We start from the raw sequence: 19,315 nt of genomic DNA, 5'->3' as shown, positions 1-19,315 counted from the left end.
TCTATTCAACATTATTCAGATCAGCAGTTGGTTGCTGAAGCCTGAGAGGTTTTGGAGCATCTGTTAGTGATGTATAATGTAGAACAGACCAAGGCGGACCAATGGCTCAGCGGAAACATTATTCAAGTTTGGATACTTCATCACTTAATCAGCACCTTTGTTTTTCTGTCACTCACAGATCAGCTATACAATTCTCTCTCTCGCTCACTCTCTCTTCAACCTTTTACTATCACTCTATTTTGTTCACCCCTTTCTGGATTTAATCTCAAATTCAACATACTTTTTCTAACAACAGATTCTTACATTTCTGCAGGTAATGTATGTTGAGTCTGGTGATAACAAATTACTCATTGTCACTATTTCCTCTTTATATGTTTTTGAAAAGCTCATGGGCCTTATGTGGCCACAATCACATTTAACAGGTGATAAACTGTGTCCAGTTAAGTTCCTCCAGGGAAACTTCCTTCTGGCCACTATATACTGTAGCATTACAGTGCGGGACATCTCCCAATTTAGCCATAGGACTCAGTATTTCAGGGTGATTCTTGGGGTCTTTCTCAACCAAGGTCCTTGCCTGGTTGTTCAATTTGAGTCAGAGACCACTTCTAATATGTTCTATTCTTTTAGCTTGGTTCTGTTATTTTTCAGGACTTTAGAAGTAGTTTTATACCTTTCTACAAATTTGCCTCTTTATGATTCTATCTCTGCATCCTAAACATCATTCGTTGGATTTGTCTTTGTCTTCTATTTCTTTGTTCACTTGTAGTGCACAATGCACTCATGTACAATAGTATATATGCATCTCTGAATCATGACCCTGGTGTAAAAGACACAGAAAATAAAAATAAAAATGATATACACTGCCGGTCAAACATTTGGGGTCACTTAGAAATTTCCATTCCACTCCATTATAGACAGAATACCAGCTGAGATCAGAATTGTTTTTTTTAACAAGGGCAGCTGTTTTTAGATTACATTATGTGCTTTCGTAATTGCAAAAGGTTCTCCAATGTTTTCTCAGTTAGCCTTTAAAATTATATCAGATTACTAAATAGAATGTGCCTTTGGAACATTGGATGAATGTTTGCTGATAATGGGCAATGTAGATAATTGCATTAAAGATCAGCCACTTCTTTCTTTCTTTCCACACACACACACACACACACACACACACACACACACACACACACACACACACACACACACACACACACACACACACACACACACACACACACACACACACACACACACACACACACACACACACACACACACACACACACACACACACACACACACACACACACACACACGGGAGAACAAGTATTTGATACACTGCCAATTTTGCAGGTTTAACTACTTACAAAGCATGTAGAGGTCTGTAATTTTTAATCATAGGTACACTTCAACTGTGACAGACAGAATATAAAAACAAAAATCCCAAAAATCACATTGTATGATTTTTAAATAATTAATTTGCATTTTATTGCATGACATAAGTATTTGATCACCTACCAACCAGTAAGAATTCCGGCTCTCACAGACGTGTTAGTTTTTCTTTAAAAAGCCCTGCTGTTCTCCACTCATTACCTGTATTAACTGCACCTGTTTGAACTTGTTACCTGTATAAAAGACACCTGTCCACACACTCAAACAGACTCCAACCTCTCCACAATGGCCAAGACCAGAGAGCTATGTAAGGACATCAGGGATAAAATGCACAAGGCTGGGATGGGCTACATGACAATAGGCAAGCAGCTTGGTGAGAAGGCAACAACCGTTGGCGCAATTATAAGAAAATGGAAAAAGAAAAGTTCAAGATGACGGTCAATCTCCCTCGGTCTGGGGCACCGTGCAAGATCTCACCTTGTGGGGCATCAATGATCATGAGGAAGGTAAGGGATCAACCCAGAACTACACGGCAGGACCTGGTCAATGACCTGAAGAGAGCTGGGACCACGGTCTCAAAGAAAACCATTAGTAACACACTACGCCGTAATGGATTAAAATCCTGCAGCGCACGCAAGGTCCCCCTGCTCAAGCCAGCGCATGTCCAGGCCCGTCTGAAGTTTGCCAATGACCATCTGGATGATCCAGAGGAGGAATGGGAGAAGGTCATGTGGTCCGATTAGACAAAAATAGAGCTTTTTGGTCTAAACTCCACTCGCCGTGTTTGGAGGAAGAAGAAGGATGAGTACAACCCCAAGAACACCATCCCAACCGTGAAGCATAGAGGTGGAAAAATCATTCTTTGGGAATGCTTTTCTGCAAAGGGCAAAGGACGACTGCACCGTATTGAGGGGAGGATGGATGGGGCCCATGTATCATGAGATCTTGGCCAACTACCTCCTTCCCTCAGTAAGAGCATTGAAGATGGGTCGTGGCTGGGTCTTCCAGAATGACAACAACCCGAAACACACAGCCAGGGCAACAAAGGAGTGGCTCCGTAAGAAGCATCTCAAGGTCCTGGAGTGGCCAGGCCAGTCTCCAGACCTGAACCCAATAAAAAATCTTTGGAGGGAGCTGAAAGTCCGTATTGCCCAACGACACCCCTGAAACCTGAAGGATCTGGAGAAGGTCTGTGGGCCAAAATCCCTGCTGCAGTGTGTGCAAACCTGGTCAAGAACTACAGGAAACATATGATCTCTGTAATTGCAAACAAAGGTTTCTGTACCAAATATTAAGTTCTGCTTTTCTGATGTATCAAATACTTATGTCATGCAATAAAATGATAATTAATTACTTAAAAATCATACAATGTGATTTTCTGGATTTTTGTTTTAGATTCCGTCACTCACAGTTGATAAAAATTACAGACTTCTACATGCTTTGTAAGTGGGAAAACCAGCAAAATCGGCAGTGTATCAAATACTTGTTCTCCCCACTGCATTTGGTTATTGTGTTGAGGCCAAAAAAACACAATGCGAGATTTTGTTACTGTATGTATGCATTACTGTGTAAGCACATGAAAAGCACAGATGGAAAAACCCTGTGCTGAACCTAAACCAACACACACGTTTATCCCAGGCCGGCATACCTCTGTGTGTCTCTGATGAAGAGTATGATACTCCTTCTTGAGCTCTGCTTCTCTCTCCTCAAATCTGCCAACTGGATGAAAAAGAGAAACAATTAATCAAAGTACATGATAAAACAATCCATTGGATTTCAGCAAGATTGACTGAAAACAAGGAACTTTGTCCCAAAACAGCAATTGTTCTATATGAATTAACTAATGTAATTTTGTCAATTATTTGACAAATCATGAATCAAACTGTTCCATTTATTATTATTATTTGCCCCGTGGGAAGTCAAGTAGATTTACCCCACATGTACTCATGTATCATTTAATTCTGAAGTACTGAATGTGGTGGCAATGTGGTGCAGTCGTTGCTGCAATAACATCTCAGAGCCAGAGGAGGGCCACCATGCATCAACCAACCACTCCTAAACTACACCAAGCACAGAGCATTGAGAGGGTCATTTCACCTCTCTGAATCACAGACTCTGATAAGAAATAAAAAACAATGGTCGTCATCATTATCATCATCATTAAGGTTTTAAGTCGTATTAAAATTTCAATCAAACACTCCACTTAAACAGCTAATGCGAGTTTGACAACAATAATGATAAAAGCATCTATAGAAAATGACAGCAGCTCCTTGGCTCTCGGTTAACGGTGGTCATTTTAATGTATGTGGTTTGTAATAATATTAGTCTAAGTAAAGTCAAGGTGAAGAATGGAAATAACAGTGGTGAAAAAATACAAGGTAAAAATTACACATTTCATGTTTACCATCCAACAATAAAAGAAGGGGGAAAAAAGCAGGTTATAAACAATCCACATACACACACCTCTCCACAGAGCAACCATCAGCCTCAGTTGTAAACCATTGTTTGATGCTCTAAGTCGACATCAGTTTGTAGTCAAAACAGCCCAAGAAAAATGCCATCTAACAAATACAGGACAGTGGCGCAAATCCAAATGAAGTGGCCATGCACTGAGCATTTGCTGAGAGTTGATTTCTAAGTACCTTTCCTACTTCACGCTTTGCAGCACAGGTTTCAAATAGCCTTATTCACAGGTGTTTAACCAGGCTCAAGTACAGGATTTGGTAAAAAATAAAAAAATAAAAACACCTACGCGATCAATGAATAGCAACAATTCAGACAGCAGCTGCATAGAATGATGTAAACTGTGACCGGTGTGCTAATAATAGAGCTGATAGAGGAACTAGTGGTTCAAGAGTGGAGCAGAAATAACCATAGTCAGATACAGAGGTGTGAAGAGTAAAAGGAAGTGATCCTAAAGGAAAGCCCCACATGAAAAGCCTGAATACATCTTGTTGAAAGAAATGATCTTCTCATAACAATTTACTTAAAATACTTACATTTGAGAGATTATAATTTGAAGGTAAACAAAAGATTGTTAGGGTGTGGCCCCACTGATTCAACACTGAATAAACCGTAATTTCATAGGGAATGTTTTGGTTTACCCGTGTTGGTTTCAGAATTCCTTTGATGCAATTTTTAGGGAACATGGATGTCAAAAACAATAAGACAATAAGACAATAAGACCTATTGAGTTCTATTGACCTGGGGTGTTCTGCTGTCCCCTGGTCTGAGACTCATGCATACCATGTAGCTGTGAAGTCCCAAGTAGGGTTTCGATTTATGATTATTTTCATTATTGATTACTCTGCAGATTTCTTTTTCTTCAATTATTAAATTATTGGGTTTGTCTATAAAATGTCAGGAAAAATGTAAAAAATTGCAAATGAACGTCAATCATAACTCCCCAAAGCCCATGATGGCATCTTCAAATGTCTTGTTTTGTCTGACCAAAAGTATAAAAGACATTCAGTTTACTAAGACAAGCAACAAGTTGAAACCGGGGACGTTTTTGCATTTTTTCCACTTGATAAATGACTGACACAATTAATCTATTATTCAAATAGTCGTCAATTATTTTTCTGTTGATGACTTACCAATTATTCGAACAGGCTAACCATTTCAGCTCTAGTCCCAAATTCAAGTCTTTTCACCACCACCTATCCCTGAGTTGTGTCATTCTATATTTTAAATGATCCAGTAAAGGCAGCATTACATTAAAAAATAAACTAATTTAAAAAGTAATGCAATAAGAAAAATTAATAAACAGAAAAAGAAGTTGACAGTGTGTTCGCATTCATTAAAGTGTCCTTGGGTTTATAGTTAGACCAGGGGTCGGCAACCTTAGGCACGCGTGCCACCATGGGCACATGGAACCTTAACCAATGGCACGCTGGCAATATGTGTGCAAGAGAGTTATTTATGTGTTGAAATCATGGTTGAAATGCTGAAGCACTCTCTCATCCGTACGCCAAATTACAACGTTCACAGTTGCGCGACCTGTTATTTACGGTAGTTTCATAGACTCATATCTCTGACTGGGAACAATACAAAGAGGATTACCAACCGGCGCTGGGGCAGATTAACTAATGCTAGTCTCGTTACTGTAAGTAGGCTACATTAAACCCTTCATGAGTTAAAAGTCAATACTTATCAATGCACTCACCTGTGTAGACCGGTATAAACATGTAGGAGGCGATATTTCAATCTGCTCTGTCTGCTCAGTACACTCTTGTCCACTGTGCTGTTTTACACAAACACAGCTCTACTCTGCAAATAGCACATTTTTACAAAACATGCTAAAACAAAAGCTGTCGGATTGTAGTCTAACGGTTTATCTTAGTTTGCAGGGAATCTTGAAATTTGGACAAATTCTTATAAACTTTAGCTGGCTGAAGAAACCATCCTCTCCGCTGGAGCGGTAAATATGGATGCATTGTAAGACCAAAAAAAATATACATGTGGCTACTTAATATGCGCGTGAATGACGCAGTCGTTATGTTCGTGTTCTTCATTCTTCATAATGATGCTGGTTGTGTTATTATTTTGCCACAGCATCGTTTCATTGAAAATGAGGCATACAGGACCTGCTTATCAGTCCATTCATCATTAAAGCTGGGCTTTTCGCTTCAGGCTCTTTGACAGTGATATTTTTGTCAGCCCATTTTCCACCAATCAGGATGCTGCATACTAAAACCATGTTTCCATAAAATAATAATAATAATAATAATAATAATAATAATAATTATTATTATTATTATTACTACAAGGTCCTGATAATGAGAAATAAATGTTATCAAATGTTGCTATGGAATAAAATTACAGACTCTCTGGATATTACATTTTGATGTCATGTCATAATTAAACTTAATGTTGACATGGCACACTAATAAACAAGACATTTTGAAAAGGGCACTTCATATCAAAAAGGTTGCCGACCCCTGAGTTAGACTGTGTGTTCTCCTACTGGCATGATCACACCCAGATTAGTAATGTAACTCACATTGCTGCCAATTCAGTCTAAAAACCTAATTACAGACAAATGAAACTCACAAAACAGAAAAAGGGAAGAGTCACGTCGAAAGAAATAAAAAGAAATTAGCTGAGAGCTCTCAAATTTTCCCTGAGTGTATGGTCAGTCCTGCGGTGAAACAAAAACAAGCAGATGAGCAGATTTTTTAAGTTAACCATAGGAAGTTTATCATAGTTCATTTACACATACTACCGACATTTTTGTGATAAAAAGCTGGTTGAAAATCGGCAAAGTACCCCTTTAAAAAGGAAGACTACACTGTCCTTTACATTCAAAATGTCTTCCCTACCTCCAAGAAAACAATGATTAGTTCCTTCTAAGTGAATGTTTTAGGCATTTAGCTGTGCATTTTGTCCTGAACTCTAAACTTCTCCTGTACTCCAACTGAACCTTTCTGGGTTTGTAATACATTTGTATATACATATATTCTATACCAGCTTATTTAGCAGACTTGACAGGCACCCACTCATAGTATGTATTAATGGCCTTTATTCAGAAGGGGCATGGGAGTCTATCTGCCCTCTAGCACATCAGGCTATCCAACAGTCACAAGACCTGCTGTCAATGCTGCTTTCAGGGTATATAGCCTGTGTGTGTGCGTGTGGTGTGTGTGTGTTACACTTTCCAATAATAGAGCCAGTACATGAAAACCAGTGTCTGTGGACTTACTCTGATCTGCATAGTTTCTAGTTTTTAGCTCTAGCTGACGCGTGTGTGACTCCAACATCACAACCCGACACTGGAGATCCTTCTTCTCGCCGTCCTGGGAGTCTTCTAAGGCGATGTACCTCTGCAGATAAAGACAGGAAATAGAGGGAAAGAACAGAGCAGTTTATTATCAAAGCACTGGAATTCACTGTAAACTTGTGCAACTCCTAGTGACTGACTGATGAGATGGTTTGTTTATGACAACAGGAAACAGAAATGTGGCAGTTCAACATCTGGTCATCTCTGATTGACCTCACAATTGGGGCAGCTGTGGCTCAGTGGCAAATCGGAAGGTTGGTGGTTCGATCCATGGTTGGTCGAAGTGTCCTTGGGCAAGACACTGAACCCCGAGTTATCTGTGGCACCTTGTACGGCAGCCTCGGCCACAGTGTGTGAATGTGTGTGAATGGTGAATGGTTCCTGTACAATGTTAAAGCGCTTTGAGTAGTCGTTGAGACTAGAAAAGCGCTATATAAGAACAGTCCACTTACAATCATCACCATCTATTGTGTGTGTGAGTGCGACAGTTTCCTTGACAAGGTAGTAACACTCGATATCTGTGGCGCAGCCGTTGTTACTAAGCTCAGACCTTCTCTCAGGGGATCGGGGGACTAAGAACTCTATGACTGTTTTCATATCAGGAAAAACTATCACACAGCACATTTGGTGCACTCTAAACACCATCATTTACAATAAACCATTTAGATGATAAGAATAATGTTCATCTTTACCGATCCCAGAAAGACAAATGGATATCGGTGGTCAGGGTCAGAGACAGAATGGACACTTGGGGATTCGACCCAGCTTCCCAACCATTGTGTATGTTCAACCATTGCTTCCTGATGGCAATATACACTTTCTTTGTGAATAGGTTAGACTAGATGGATCTTTAATGAGCTCTGACCAAAAGAGGGTCTCTGAAGGGACAAATATCCAGAAAAAGTGAAGAACAACTAGAATAAAGTAAATGCCTGAAAACACTGGTGAAGCACACTAAAGACATATGAGAAAATAGGACTGTGTGGGAATTCGCACATGCAGCAAAAAGAATGGAACATTTCATAAGTACAGACCCGATTTAATATTAAAATAAAACCTTAAGCAGGCCCCATTTGCCAGATGTGACATAATTATCAGCGGACGTCATTCACCAAATATAACATAACATTCAAACTGCTCTGACAAGTAAATGTGAATGGCTACAGCCTATGATTCTAAAAATAATAAGTATTCGTGTTTCATCTATTGATATCTCAGCTGATTGCTGAGTCAGGTGTCTGATGAGAGACAAAGACTTGCAGTCTGTAAACATGCAGTCTTGTGATTTGAGTGCTCACTGTGGATAAGAGGCCCTGTAGCCGGGCCCCGGGCAGAGGCTGGATGTCATCCGCAAGGAGATCACCTGAGCTCCCCGTTACAAACAGCCTCTTCTTTATACGGACATCAGACTGGAGGTGTCTAACAATGGGGTTTCTTCAAGATGCTTTTGTGAACTCTCTCTGAAGACCAAGCCTGGTTTTTTCTATAAAAAACAAGCCAGTCATTGACGGGCTGAGATGTTTTTCTCTGCCTTCAGGCTCTCAAAGCTCTTTCAGTGTAGAGCTCTTGTTTTGCCATTATTCATCATTGAATGTGATGTTTAACTATGGAAGAGGATTAGGGCCACTGGTGAAACATTTATTTGAGTTCAGAATTCTGACTTTATTCTCAGAATTCTGACTTTCTGAATTGTGAGATTAAAGTCAGAATTGTGAGATTAAAGTCAGAATTCTGAGAATAAAGTCAGAATTCTGAGATTAAAGTCAGAATTCTGAGTTTAAAGTCAGAATTCTGAGAATTAAGTCATAATTACATGATTACATACATTTTTCACAAGTGGCCCTAACCCTCTTCCATATTTAACAAATATAAAGAAGTGAAAAGTTTTTGCCTTATTGTTAAATTTGAGTTGTTTTTTTACACCTATAAGAGGGTAAGGGAGTTATTTGGGTCTTGAGGGTGAGGATTTACGGAGGGCCTTGTGGGGTCTGGAAAGCCCACGGCAGGGAGCATCTTAAGAACTAAGGTACTGGTAGTAATGCAGCATTTCCCATGTAAATCTACTAAGAGCATTAACATAGCACTAAGCTAGACAACAGACAGGAGGGTTCATAGTGGCGGGTGCCCCCTAATCTGCAATTGCACATAACTACAACACAAAGACAAGCTAAAACAGTTACAGGCCGTAGCTTCTGATCATTTTAAACTGCGAACAGCAATAAAGATTTACAGAAAATGCAGGATTCTCCTTAGATTTACACCAATTAACACAATCGAAGACTCTCGTACTTTATGGATGACACATGTCGACAATACCCTCCTTTTGTATCAACACAGTCTTTAGAACAACATCCAACATCTTCCTCTCTCACACTGCGGTTGATCATATGACCCAGGAAGGAGGTTTCTGCATATGACAACGCTCCAGAGAATGAGTGTTCCTGCGTTTCAATGTGCAATCTTCCCCCTACGCTGCCTGTATAATGCTCCCTTTGTCCCTGAGTGCAAAGAAACACTTACACACACACACACACACACACAAACACATGTGGGTCCAGCACAAGTACGTGCACACCCACACAGACAGGGCTCCACTGTATTGGCACTCAATTGGCAGAGAATGTAATCAACTCCTTTTGGTGCTTTTGGCTGTGGGTTGCTACTGGGACATTTGTGAAACGACAGTGTAAGTAAGGCCTTGGAAATCAGAGGCAATGAACTGATCGAAGAACTACTGCAGTGTGTCTAGTAGGATCACTCCATTATAATGACACCGTTAATAATACTGATGTTACGAACCATGCAGCCATTTTTGGTAAGAAGAAAATTGAGCCTGCAAATTGAAGCCTACTGAAATCAAGTTATTTATAATGCATGGTTTTTCCTGGGCTGTGCACGACACACACAGCTGCTGATAAACATACTGGCTGCTGCAGTGGTTAAATAAAAGACAAGACTACAGCCATGCTGGCAGCTCTGTGCGACTGCACTTAGCCACAGCGCTGCTTTGAGCTAAATGCTAACAGAGAAATGCGCTCACAATAGCAATGTTTTACGTATTGAACGAAACTGACTCTTCGCTGCAATACAAAACACATATTTTTTCACCTCTAATCACACACAATGAGGCATATTTTCATTTAGTTTTTTGATTAAACTGTATTTTTTGAGGAACTGTAGGTCTACAAAATTAATTTTACAAGAAAAAAAAACTCAAAGTAGGCTAAGTATGAAAGCATTCATAATGAAACTAATTGCATATTTGCCTCAGTGGCAAAGTGCATTTGATTTTTCTTGGCTTTTGGAAAAATAACTCCAAGGCTCGGTTATAGGGGAATTCAGAAAGAGGTGGCCCATTAATGCTGAGTAGCATACATGATGCTAGATGGTCCCCCTGTGGCCTGTTCCTTAACACTACAACAGCCAGGACGGTCATTTTGACCGTTTTGAAATTTATGTGTAATAACTTTGCTAAATAAAAAAAATACAATCCTGCTGGTACCTGAGTCTGTATTTTCATTTAAAAAATAGTTTTTAAGCTATATACATTACACAAAAGGCAAAGAAAATATAAAATCACATTTACCTATTTGGCCATATATATTGACCGCTCGGATTTTCGCGGTTTTGTTTTTAATCTTTTGCGTGGTTGAAGATGCATCTTGGTTGCTTAGTAATAATCATAGTCTCTGTCAGAGAAATGTAACTAGCGGTCTCGAGTAACAAGTGTGGGCATCACTGATGGGCCGAAAGCAAAGCCAGAGTCGGTAACGCAGGCTACGGCGTGGATGGACTCCGTTCTGAATCAGAAGAAAAGCACCGGGCGCTCGCTCTGTGAAAGGCGCCGTAGGCCTACACGTAGCCTAGATGGCCGGTAGCTGTCTACGTGTTCATATAACTTTATACGTGCTACAACTGGCTGGAATCATTGCACACATCCTCTCCAAGGAGAGCACCAGCTGTAAAATGTCCCGGAGGAAGTTCATGCAGCAACTGGCAGAGGAGCTGAGAGCGGAGTTTATGGATGAAAAAAAATAGCAGCGGCGCACGGTCCGAGCAGCGGCGCACGGTCCGAGCAGCGGCGCACGGTCGGAGCAGCGGCGCACGGTCGGAGCAGCGGCGCACCACAGCAGACACCAGTTATTTGGCTGTGAATTATGTTGAATGAATTTCCCCCCAAATATGTTTCGGGACATGAATGTATGAAATAATCACGGTTTAGCCTACTATGCCATGATTAGAGGTTGACCGATTCATCAGTTTTGCCGATTAATCGGCACCTATACTTGATTGATGGAACTATCGTTATCGGCAAAAATCCATACCGATCTGGTTGCGTCCGTTGCTGGAGCGGCTGACAAGTCATTCATTACACAGTACGCAGAGCTGAGACGGGTCTGCTGGCATCATGCATTACAATAGCGGCCTCTAGAGGCGAAATAAAAACTATCACTGATGCCTCATGTTGTTTATTTTCGACACGTGTTACTGCGCGCTGCACGGAGAGCACATGCTGTGCGGAGAAGGCTGACATCAGATGCGCGTTTAATGCATCGACAGCAAAAATGTATACAGAACATTTTGTCATATCATTATAAAGTTATTAATTTGTTGAATAGATGCTGCATTAGTAGAGAAAGAACAGCACAGTAGGTTTGTTTGCTTTCGAGGCTGAAATGACGCTAAACATTAGTAGTAGGCGAACTTACCTCGTTTGGCGGTTAAAACACCGACAAAAATAAACACAAGTCCGACCCAAATGGATCGTCCATGATCCCAAACGGCACCTCTGATTCATAGATAATTTAATAACAGTTAAACGTAGAGACTTACTGATTGCGGCAGCTAAAAGCTAATGAATTAGGGGTCTTTGGTGTCTTTGGTGTCTTTCTAGCCTTTACAGGTGATTTTCTATCCAGCCTGGAACTTGTGCCTTTTCGGTTACATCCAAGATTTATCCACTTGATGTCCATAATTCATCACATTTTCGGTCATTTCTGCCGCTAACTCCGTGCTACCGACAAGGGAATCTCCCATGATGCCTTTGTTTACGTTTTCAACCAATGGGAAGGCAGGTCCGTCACACATTACGCCTTATATGGGTATCCAAGCGAGAACAGAGAGTATATAGTGGGAAAGATAGATCCCTCCAGGTCAGAGATCGTCTGTTACCGTTCTAAACCGTTCTACAGAGAAGAATGGTGTCACTGTTTTGAGATTTGGCATACATTTGGGCCTTTTTTGAAGAAATGTAAATAGTTTGTCCTTTATATGAATTATAATGCTCATTATGTTTATTTTTGCACTGGATGACTCCAAATATGTAAGAGAACTGTTTTAGACAACACACATGCTTGTGTAGCATTGCTGTGGGTGTATCAATTCTAAATACTATCCGTCAATTAATCGGTTATCGGCAAATACGGCCCAACCTAGCTATCGGTAAAATCCACTATCGGTCGACCTCTAGCCATGATATGATATCAAGGGCGTTGTATTGAATCAACAGCCACGTGCAATTTAGCTAGCACGTCAAGGTGAAACTAAAAATGTGCAAAAACTATAGACTAATACAGGCTTAAATGAACTGACAATATAAGTTATACGACTTACAGTTCTCAAGGATGCACACATGCCATCTCAACCGAGTCCTCCGGACAGCCAGTCTCTTTTTTCCTTTTTCCCCTTTTCTCAAAGTGGCACGCGTGCCCACTCGCGTTGTGAAGCATTTGTCAGCGCTATTCTCCTACTCTCTAACAATCACAGCTGATAGACGGCTTTTTGTACATTTCTATAACCGTGGCGGGAGAAATCTAACCGTGGCGGACCACCACTTGCCAATCAACATAGAGGAAACACTGCTAACATGCTGATGTTTATCAAGTATAATGTTTACCATGCGCATGTTAGCATGCTAACATTAGCACTATAAAATTACTGCTGACAAGAGGACTAGTCAGGGGACCAATAGGATTCATCCTCTGGGTGCCATAATTGTGCCAACAAAATTGCATGGCAATCTATCCCATAGTTACTGAGATGGATGATGGAGTTAACAGTTGGCAGACTTAGCCATTGCACTGGCTAGCACGGCTAAAAACGTCAGTCACGTTTTGGTCTTTCTTATCACCGGCCAGCATTTCGCTCATGTCATAGGAGGCTATGTCTCGTATGTTACCATATATACCAATACTCTTGCTCTGTGTATTAATAGATTTCATGTTAATGATGAAGGCTAATCAATCAGCTGGCATTATATGTAAGTAGTCGGTGGCCTTTTGCAGGTCAGCAGACAACTCTGAGTGGACAAAAGAACTAAAGGGAAGTGCTGTTTTTCCCCAAGAATTTCCTGCCTTTCCTTTTCCTCCCCTTCTGGTGAGACAAACTACTAAGAGGAGGTATTCCTCTGGGCTTGCAGCAGCGAAAAGCAGGACTTGGCTCGTACAATGGGTTTGTTTGGTAAGATTAATGTGCTTATTTGCTTCAAGAGCGACTTGTCACCCAAACGAGCAGCTTAGTTGCAAAGTCTGTGCCATGCTTCACATTCGCCTCCATTGAGTTTGGTGCAGTGGCAGACTTTTTAACAGTTACATTTAAACAGTCTGAGGGTGTTATGCATTTCTGTCATTGTGTGACAGTTTAACAACATGAAATGCAACTGGTATCAACTTGTGAGCACACAAACGTCATGGATTTCTGGATCTGGCAATTGTTGTAAAACTGGACTGTGGTGGACTAAACAGGTGTACGTCTATAGAGAAAATTGACCATCACCTGTCTTACTCAATACTATCAATGATGTCCAGCATGCTTTCAAATACATACATTGCCATTTAGCGCCTCTGACAAAACAGTGATATAATTATTTTTACATTTTGCCTAATGCCCTTTATTTTTAGTAAACTCCCAATATCTGGTAGGGCTTTCCCGACAGAACAAGGAAGCAACAGTAGTCACTAAGGATGAATGAAGAGACAATGGGGGACAGCTCATTGTCTCTTCATTCATAAATTTCATTCATACAGAAAGTCAAACTTCAACAGCACGTGCAAGGAAAGAGATACTGCTGTAGATACAGCTGTACTTGTCAATCATTGATCATGACTCCTCAGGGGTTCAGTGCACCAATCATTATTCACAGGAACTTAACGACATTAACATGAACTGTGAATTTTGTGGAGAACACCGAGACATGCTGGTGCATTTGTTTTGATTTTGCGCAGATACAAAATTGTGGAAACTGCTGAGATTTAGTGCTGATCACACCTAACCTTGATTTATAATACTTTGGAAAGATGTACCTTCTGCATTCACTGAATGTGATAGCAACTTTTGGTCTCAGTTTTACTTTTTTTGTATTCAATTATTATTTTCACCAACTTTTATCATAAATCACATGTACATTTATTGCTTAATGTACCAACATGACGCTGTGTAAAATATGCAACATGTGTAAGATTTACATTTAAAAATCACCACACACACACACAATATTGCTTTTAAATAGGTAATTTAAAGATGTCAAAAGTTTCAAAAATTGCATACTGTGTGTGTGTGTGTGTGTGTGTGTGTGTGTGTGTGTGTGTGTGTGTGTGTGTAGGGATGAGGTATTTTACACACAGTAGCGAGAGGTAACAAGCTCTTCACAAATGAAAGCCCATAACACACCAATGGGAAATCCCGAGTGCACCGCTCTATCTAAAAGCTTTAGCAACATGTTACAACAGGACATAAATTATTAAAACACACTGCTCTGTGACCTGCTGCACTTGTCATTCAACATTTAACGATCAAGTTAAATGTCAACAACTGAGAAGTGGCAAAAACTGCACATGAAAACACAGTTTTCTAATCCTGACTCGCATAACTTAAGAAATTAATTTTATTTTTATAGTTTGGTATAGTATAGTTTGATCTTTTTCCAGTCTAAATCATGTTGGCCACCACTAATTATGCTGGGATTAAAGACATAATATTTAATACTTCTGCATTCAAATGTCTTAAAAAAAAAAAAAAAAAAAAAAAGACTATACCTGTATTTAGTGTGTGTGTGTGTGTGTGTGTGTGTGTATATATATATATATATATATATACACACACACACACACATTTTTTATTTTTTTGTTTATTTGTTATCCCAAATGTTTCCAACAATGGTCAAATCCAGAAAATATGTAATTTTAATTGATTAATAGAAGTCTATGGGGAAATGACCCTACTGATCACTTAATTTAATACCTTAGCAAAACATTTTATAATGAGTTTATGACCTCAATCGCTAGTTTCAAGTCTCCTTCGATACAGCAAAATCGTCATTTTGTAATTATGATCCTAGGGAGGTGTTCCAGGCACGTCCAGGTGGGAGGAAGCCTCAGGGAAGACCCGACCCAAAAGTTGACTGGAACATTTTGGTGGTCTACAGATGTCTTGTTCATAGTTCGGTAGCACATTGCCAACCAAGCCTATCTTCAGGGAAACTGGCTCCGTGTACTGCCGTGCAGATGAAGGAGGTACCTCTGCCGGCAAAACTGCCAGATAACAAAAATCTGCACGTTTCACGCTTTCCCGTTTAGCTTAGCACAGCTCTGTTGAAACCATAGACAACACTGGCTCAGCCGCGTCATCCTCCCCAGCTCCACCCTCTTTTCCAAATATGGTCACGTCAGGTTTAAAAAAAACAAAAAAACAAAAACAAAAAAACAACATGGTTGCAAGACCTTCCTCCACAGCGCTGGGGAGGAGGGTCTGGACAGTCCACACAGCATTCGGGGATGGGAGAAAAAGGTGCTCTGGTTTATTGGCAGTTCTTTAAACCAATCACAATCGCTAAGCGCCGGACAAAGCTACGGTGCCTCTGCAAAATAGCCTCGGGAAGGAACTTGTTTTGGTGGAACATGTGTACTAGTCCTCATAAATCCAGTTTAAATGCGAAAGGTGATGGACATCCGGCGGAATTTCCGGCAGCACCTGAACAATCCCGGAAATGAAACGTCATCGATAGAAACTACAAAAACAAAACGGCGACGGACAAATGCCAATCTTGAGGCTTTAAAACGGTAATCAACAAACCAATGGGTGACTTCAACGCTGCAACGTCCATTCTTTTTTACCATCTATGTGACAGCATGGTAGATGGACAAGCTAGCTAGCATAGCGACACTTAGTATATCCACATTCCCTTTTTGAACAAACTGAGATTTTTGGCCAAGACACAGGCGACGTGAGGAGACACCACAGCCCGCCTTCTAGTTTGGTATACCTGGTGAAAAGGGAAAAAAAAGGCTATTTCTCTGACAAATGTTTTTTTTTTTTTTTCCTTTTCTAATAGCTTTACATTTTATGATTCCAACAGAAACAGGAATAGACATTTTAGTTTTAGGACTCTTCAGCTCTCTGGCACACCAGCGTTTGTATGACAGATGTCTTGCAACCAATCTCATTATCACCCATATCATCCCGAATTACACATTGTTAGTGTGATTACTGCAACAGGAGTTACAGTACCTTGGACCTTATTACATACGGTAACCACTCCTATCTAACAATAGGTTATGACAGCGGGAGGAAAGAGTGCATACGTGTGTAGAGGAGTAAAGCTGAGAGTTATGAGTTTGTGCTAATAGGCTTCTAAAGCAAAGCACAGAGCACTGTTGATCTAACCGCTTTCATCTCATCAGTGTTCCTGTTGCTACCATGGATTTAACACAGGCTTAGTGTCTGTACATTCAAGATTTAATACTGGATGACCACTGTGCAATTGTAACCGTTTTATATACATTATAACACAAACTTTCATGCAGTGTAGTAGAACAAAACTAGGACTTCTATTGACTTAATAATCGCATAAACAACACACACGTAAGTTTGAGACCCAGTGTGCTAGTGCAGCACCATAACAGCTGTGAACCTGTCACCATCCAAACACGGACTGCACTGTAAGCGGCGAAGGAATGAACAGCGTGTCAATAGGTGTGTCATTTAGGTTGGCTCAAATGAGAGGGCAGTGAGACTGTCATTAGTCATGTGAATGTGATCACTGAGGTTCAAATTTGTATTTTGGAGACAGCAGAAAGCAACCATCGGACAAACAAACCACTCATTGGTTTGCATTTGTCTGAGCCTTGACTGCATGAATGTTGAGATATCCTGGAGCTGGGCGATATATCGATATTTTATCGATATCGTGATATGAGACTAGATATCGTCTCAGATTTTGGATATCGTAATATGGCATAAGTGTTGTCTTTTCCTGGTTTTAAAGGCTGCATTACAATAAAGTGATGTCATTTTCTGAATTTACCAGACTGTTCTAGCTGTTCTATTATTTGCCTTTACCCACTTAATCATTATATCCACTCATTACTCATCACTCATTGTGTAAATATTTTGTGGAAGCACCAATAGTCAACACTACAATATCTTGGTATCGTTATCAAGGTATTTGGTCAAAAATATCGTGATATTTGATTTCCTACATATTGCCCAGCCATAAGATATCAACTCATTGGTTTGCATTTGTCGGAGCCTTGACTGAATGAATGTTGAGATTTTCAAGATAAACTAAAGTGGCGCGCATCAACTGCAACTGTGGGTCCCAGGAGTAGGCTGGCATCCATGGTGGCATGAACGGCCAAAGTACAGTAAGCGCTCCGGCAAATGATCGGACCTGGCTGCTACAGGGCGGTCTTTTTAACCTCTTTCTCAAACTCAAGAAGTCAGGAAATGCAAACACAAGACTTCAAGTTGCTACTCCATCAATTTGTCCTCCGGCAAAATGCCCGATAGTGGGCCATGAAAAGTATCAACAACCACTTTAGAAAGTGTAATTCTTATTCGTTCTAATGCTCTGTAAATATGCATAATGAAATAATGGTTTATGCCTTTCATAAAAAAATAGCTAATTCGTGATTAATGTGACATGACATAGTTGATCAGCATCGCCAAAAGTGAACTGCCAGATTTCCGAATTGGGTCTGGCGTTTCATCGTTCCATGCCAAAGCACATAATACGAGCCTCTAATCTATAAACCAGGTTATAAATTAGTTTGGCAGTGATGTGGTGAAACCAGACCCACCTCCTCTGTGTGTTTTCTCAGTGCCTTCTCTCTTTCGTACTGGGTGACGAGTTGCTCGTTGTCTTCCTTCAACAGCTCCAGCTCCACTTCGTGCTCCTGGTTGACAGCGAACACCGAGTCCAAGTTCTCTAGTACGGCGACGACCAGCGGCATCAACTCTTTTACTACGTCCTCGTCGTATATTTGGATTAGCCGTTCAAACTCGCGGTATATTGAACTGGCCAGACCTGAGACCCGCTCGGACATCATGGCAGAGTTGCCCGAGTCGTCCTGATACAGGACTACGTCGTCCAGCTCCATTTTCTTGCCTCCACTTGAACGTCTTTCCCAGCTAACGAATAAGCTAGCCGCAAGCTTCAGCTGGCCAGAGGCTGTCCGCCTTACTACTTTCAGCGCAAAGAAACGGTGTTCCTAAAACATAGCTTGAATATTGTGTACTCTACAGAAGACAGACTGTACTTAAAAAAACAGAGTCTGTATTAATTAGTCGTACGGAAAGCTGACTTTAAAAGCTTGCTAGCCGAGTAGCTAGCAGTACTGAAAAGTCTTTAGTTGGCTCCTGATTAGTTTTCCTGCCCAACAGATGAGCTCCTGCTGCTGCCTTCAAGTGCTGTCGGAAAGATGGAGATGAACGCATTTAAACGACATAGCAAAGTAGTAAACACTGCAGAAAGAACGGATCGGATTGTAATTTATCTGTATCTGTATATTCAGAATATCAGATGTGTAATTTTGCAAAACGCCAAAGCTGAAAGTGCACACAAAAACATTTAAAGCACTACAATGTTGTAAAAATGTGTGAGTGGCAATAAACATTAAACGAATTAAAAGAATAATTTGTTGTGTCCCGTTGCTAGTATTATATAGTTGCAATGTGACGTTTGAGGGGCGGAGAACAAGACGTATCAACAACTTATTTAAATAAATCCACACAGTTTATATTTTTTTTTTTTTTTTTTTTTTTTTTTACAGACGTAAGGGTGATGTGCGATTCTCATAATTTTAATGTTCCATTTTTGTCACATGTTGGCTATTTACCTCTCAAATTAATTTTAGTCATTGGCTTACT

The 19,315-nt window shown here is 40.4% G+C and overlaps 1 protein-coding gene across 5 annotated transcripts in view; it reads right to left on the bottom strand.

Annotated features, from left to right (window-relative positions):
- spag9b (sperm associated antigen 9b) overlaps window positions 1–19,024 on the bottom strand; it is a 45,569-nt gene extending 26,545 nt beyond the window's left edge. For 3 of the 5 annotated variants that reach the window (XM_028567040.1, XM_028567039.1, XM_028567042.1), the window contains exons 1-3: window positions 18,247–19,022; window positions 7,094–7,214; window positions 3,041–3,111 (exon numbers count right to left, since the gene is read on the bottom strand). In XM_028567040.1, the coding sequence (XP_028422841.1) occupies window positions 3,041–3,111; window positions 7,094–7,214; window positions 18,247–18,546 (492 nt within the window). In that variant the 5' untranslated portion in view covers window positions 18,547–19,022. Of the gene's footprint in view, window positions 1–3,040; window positions 3,112–7,093; window positions 7,215–18,246 lie in introns of all 5 variants that reach the window. The other 2 variants (XM_028567041.1, XM_028567043.1) reach the window with 2 other exon arrangements.
- Between the last annotated feature and the right edge of the window lie 291 nt (window positions 19,025–19,315).

The sequence above is a fragment of the Perca flavescens genome, chromosome 21 (assembly GCF_004354835.1).
Source record: "Perca flavescens isolate YP-PL-M2 chromosome 21, PFLA_1.0, whole genome shotgun sequence".
NCBI classification, from domain to species: Eukaryota; Metazoa; Chordata; class Actinopteri; order Perciformes; family Percidae; genus Perca; species Perca flavescens.
Note: the sequence above shows the minus strand (reverse complement) of the source record. Positions and strands in the feature narration are given on the sequence as shown.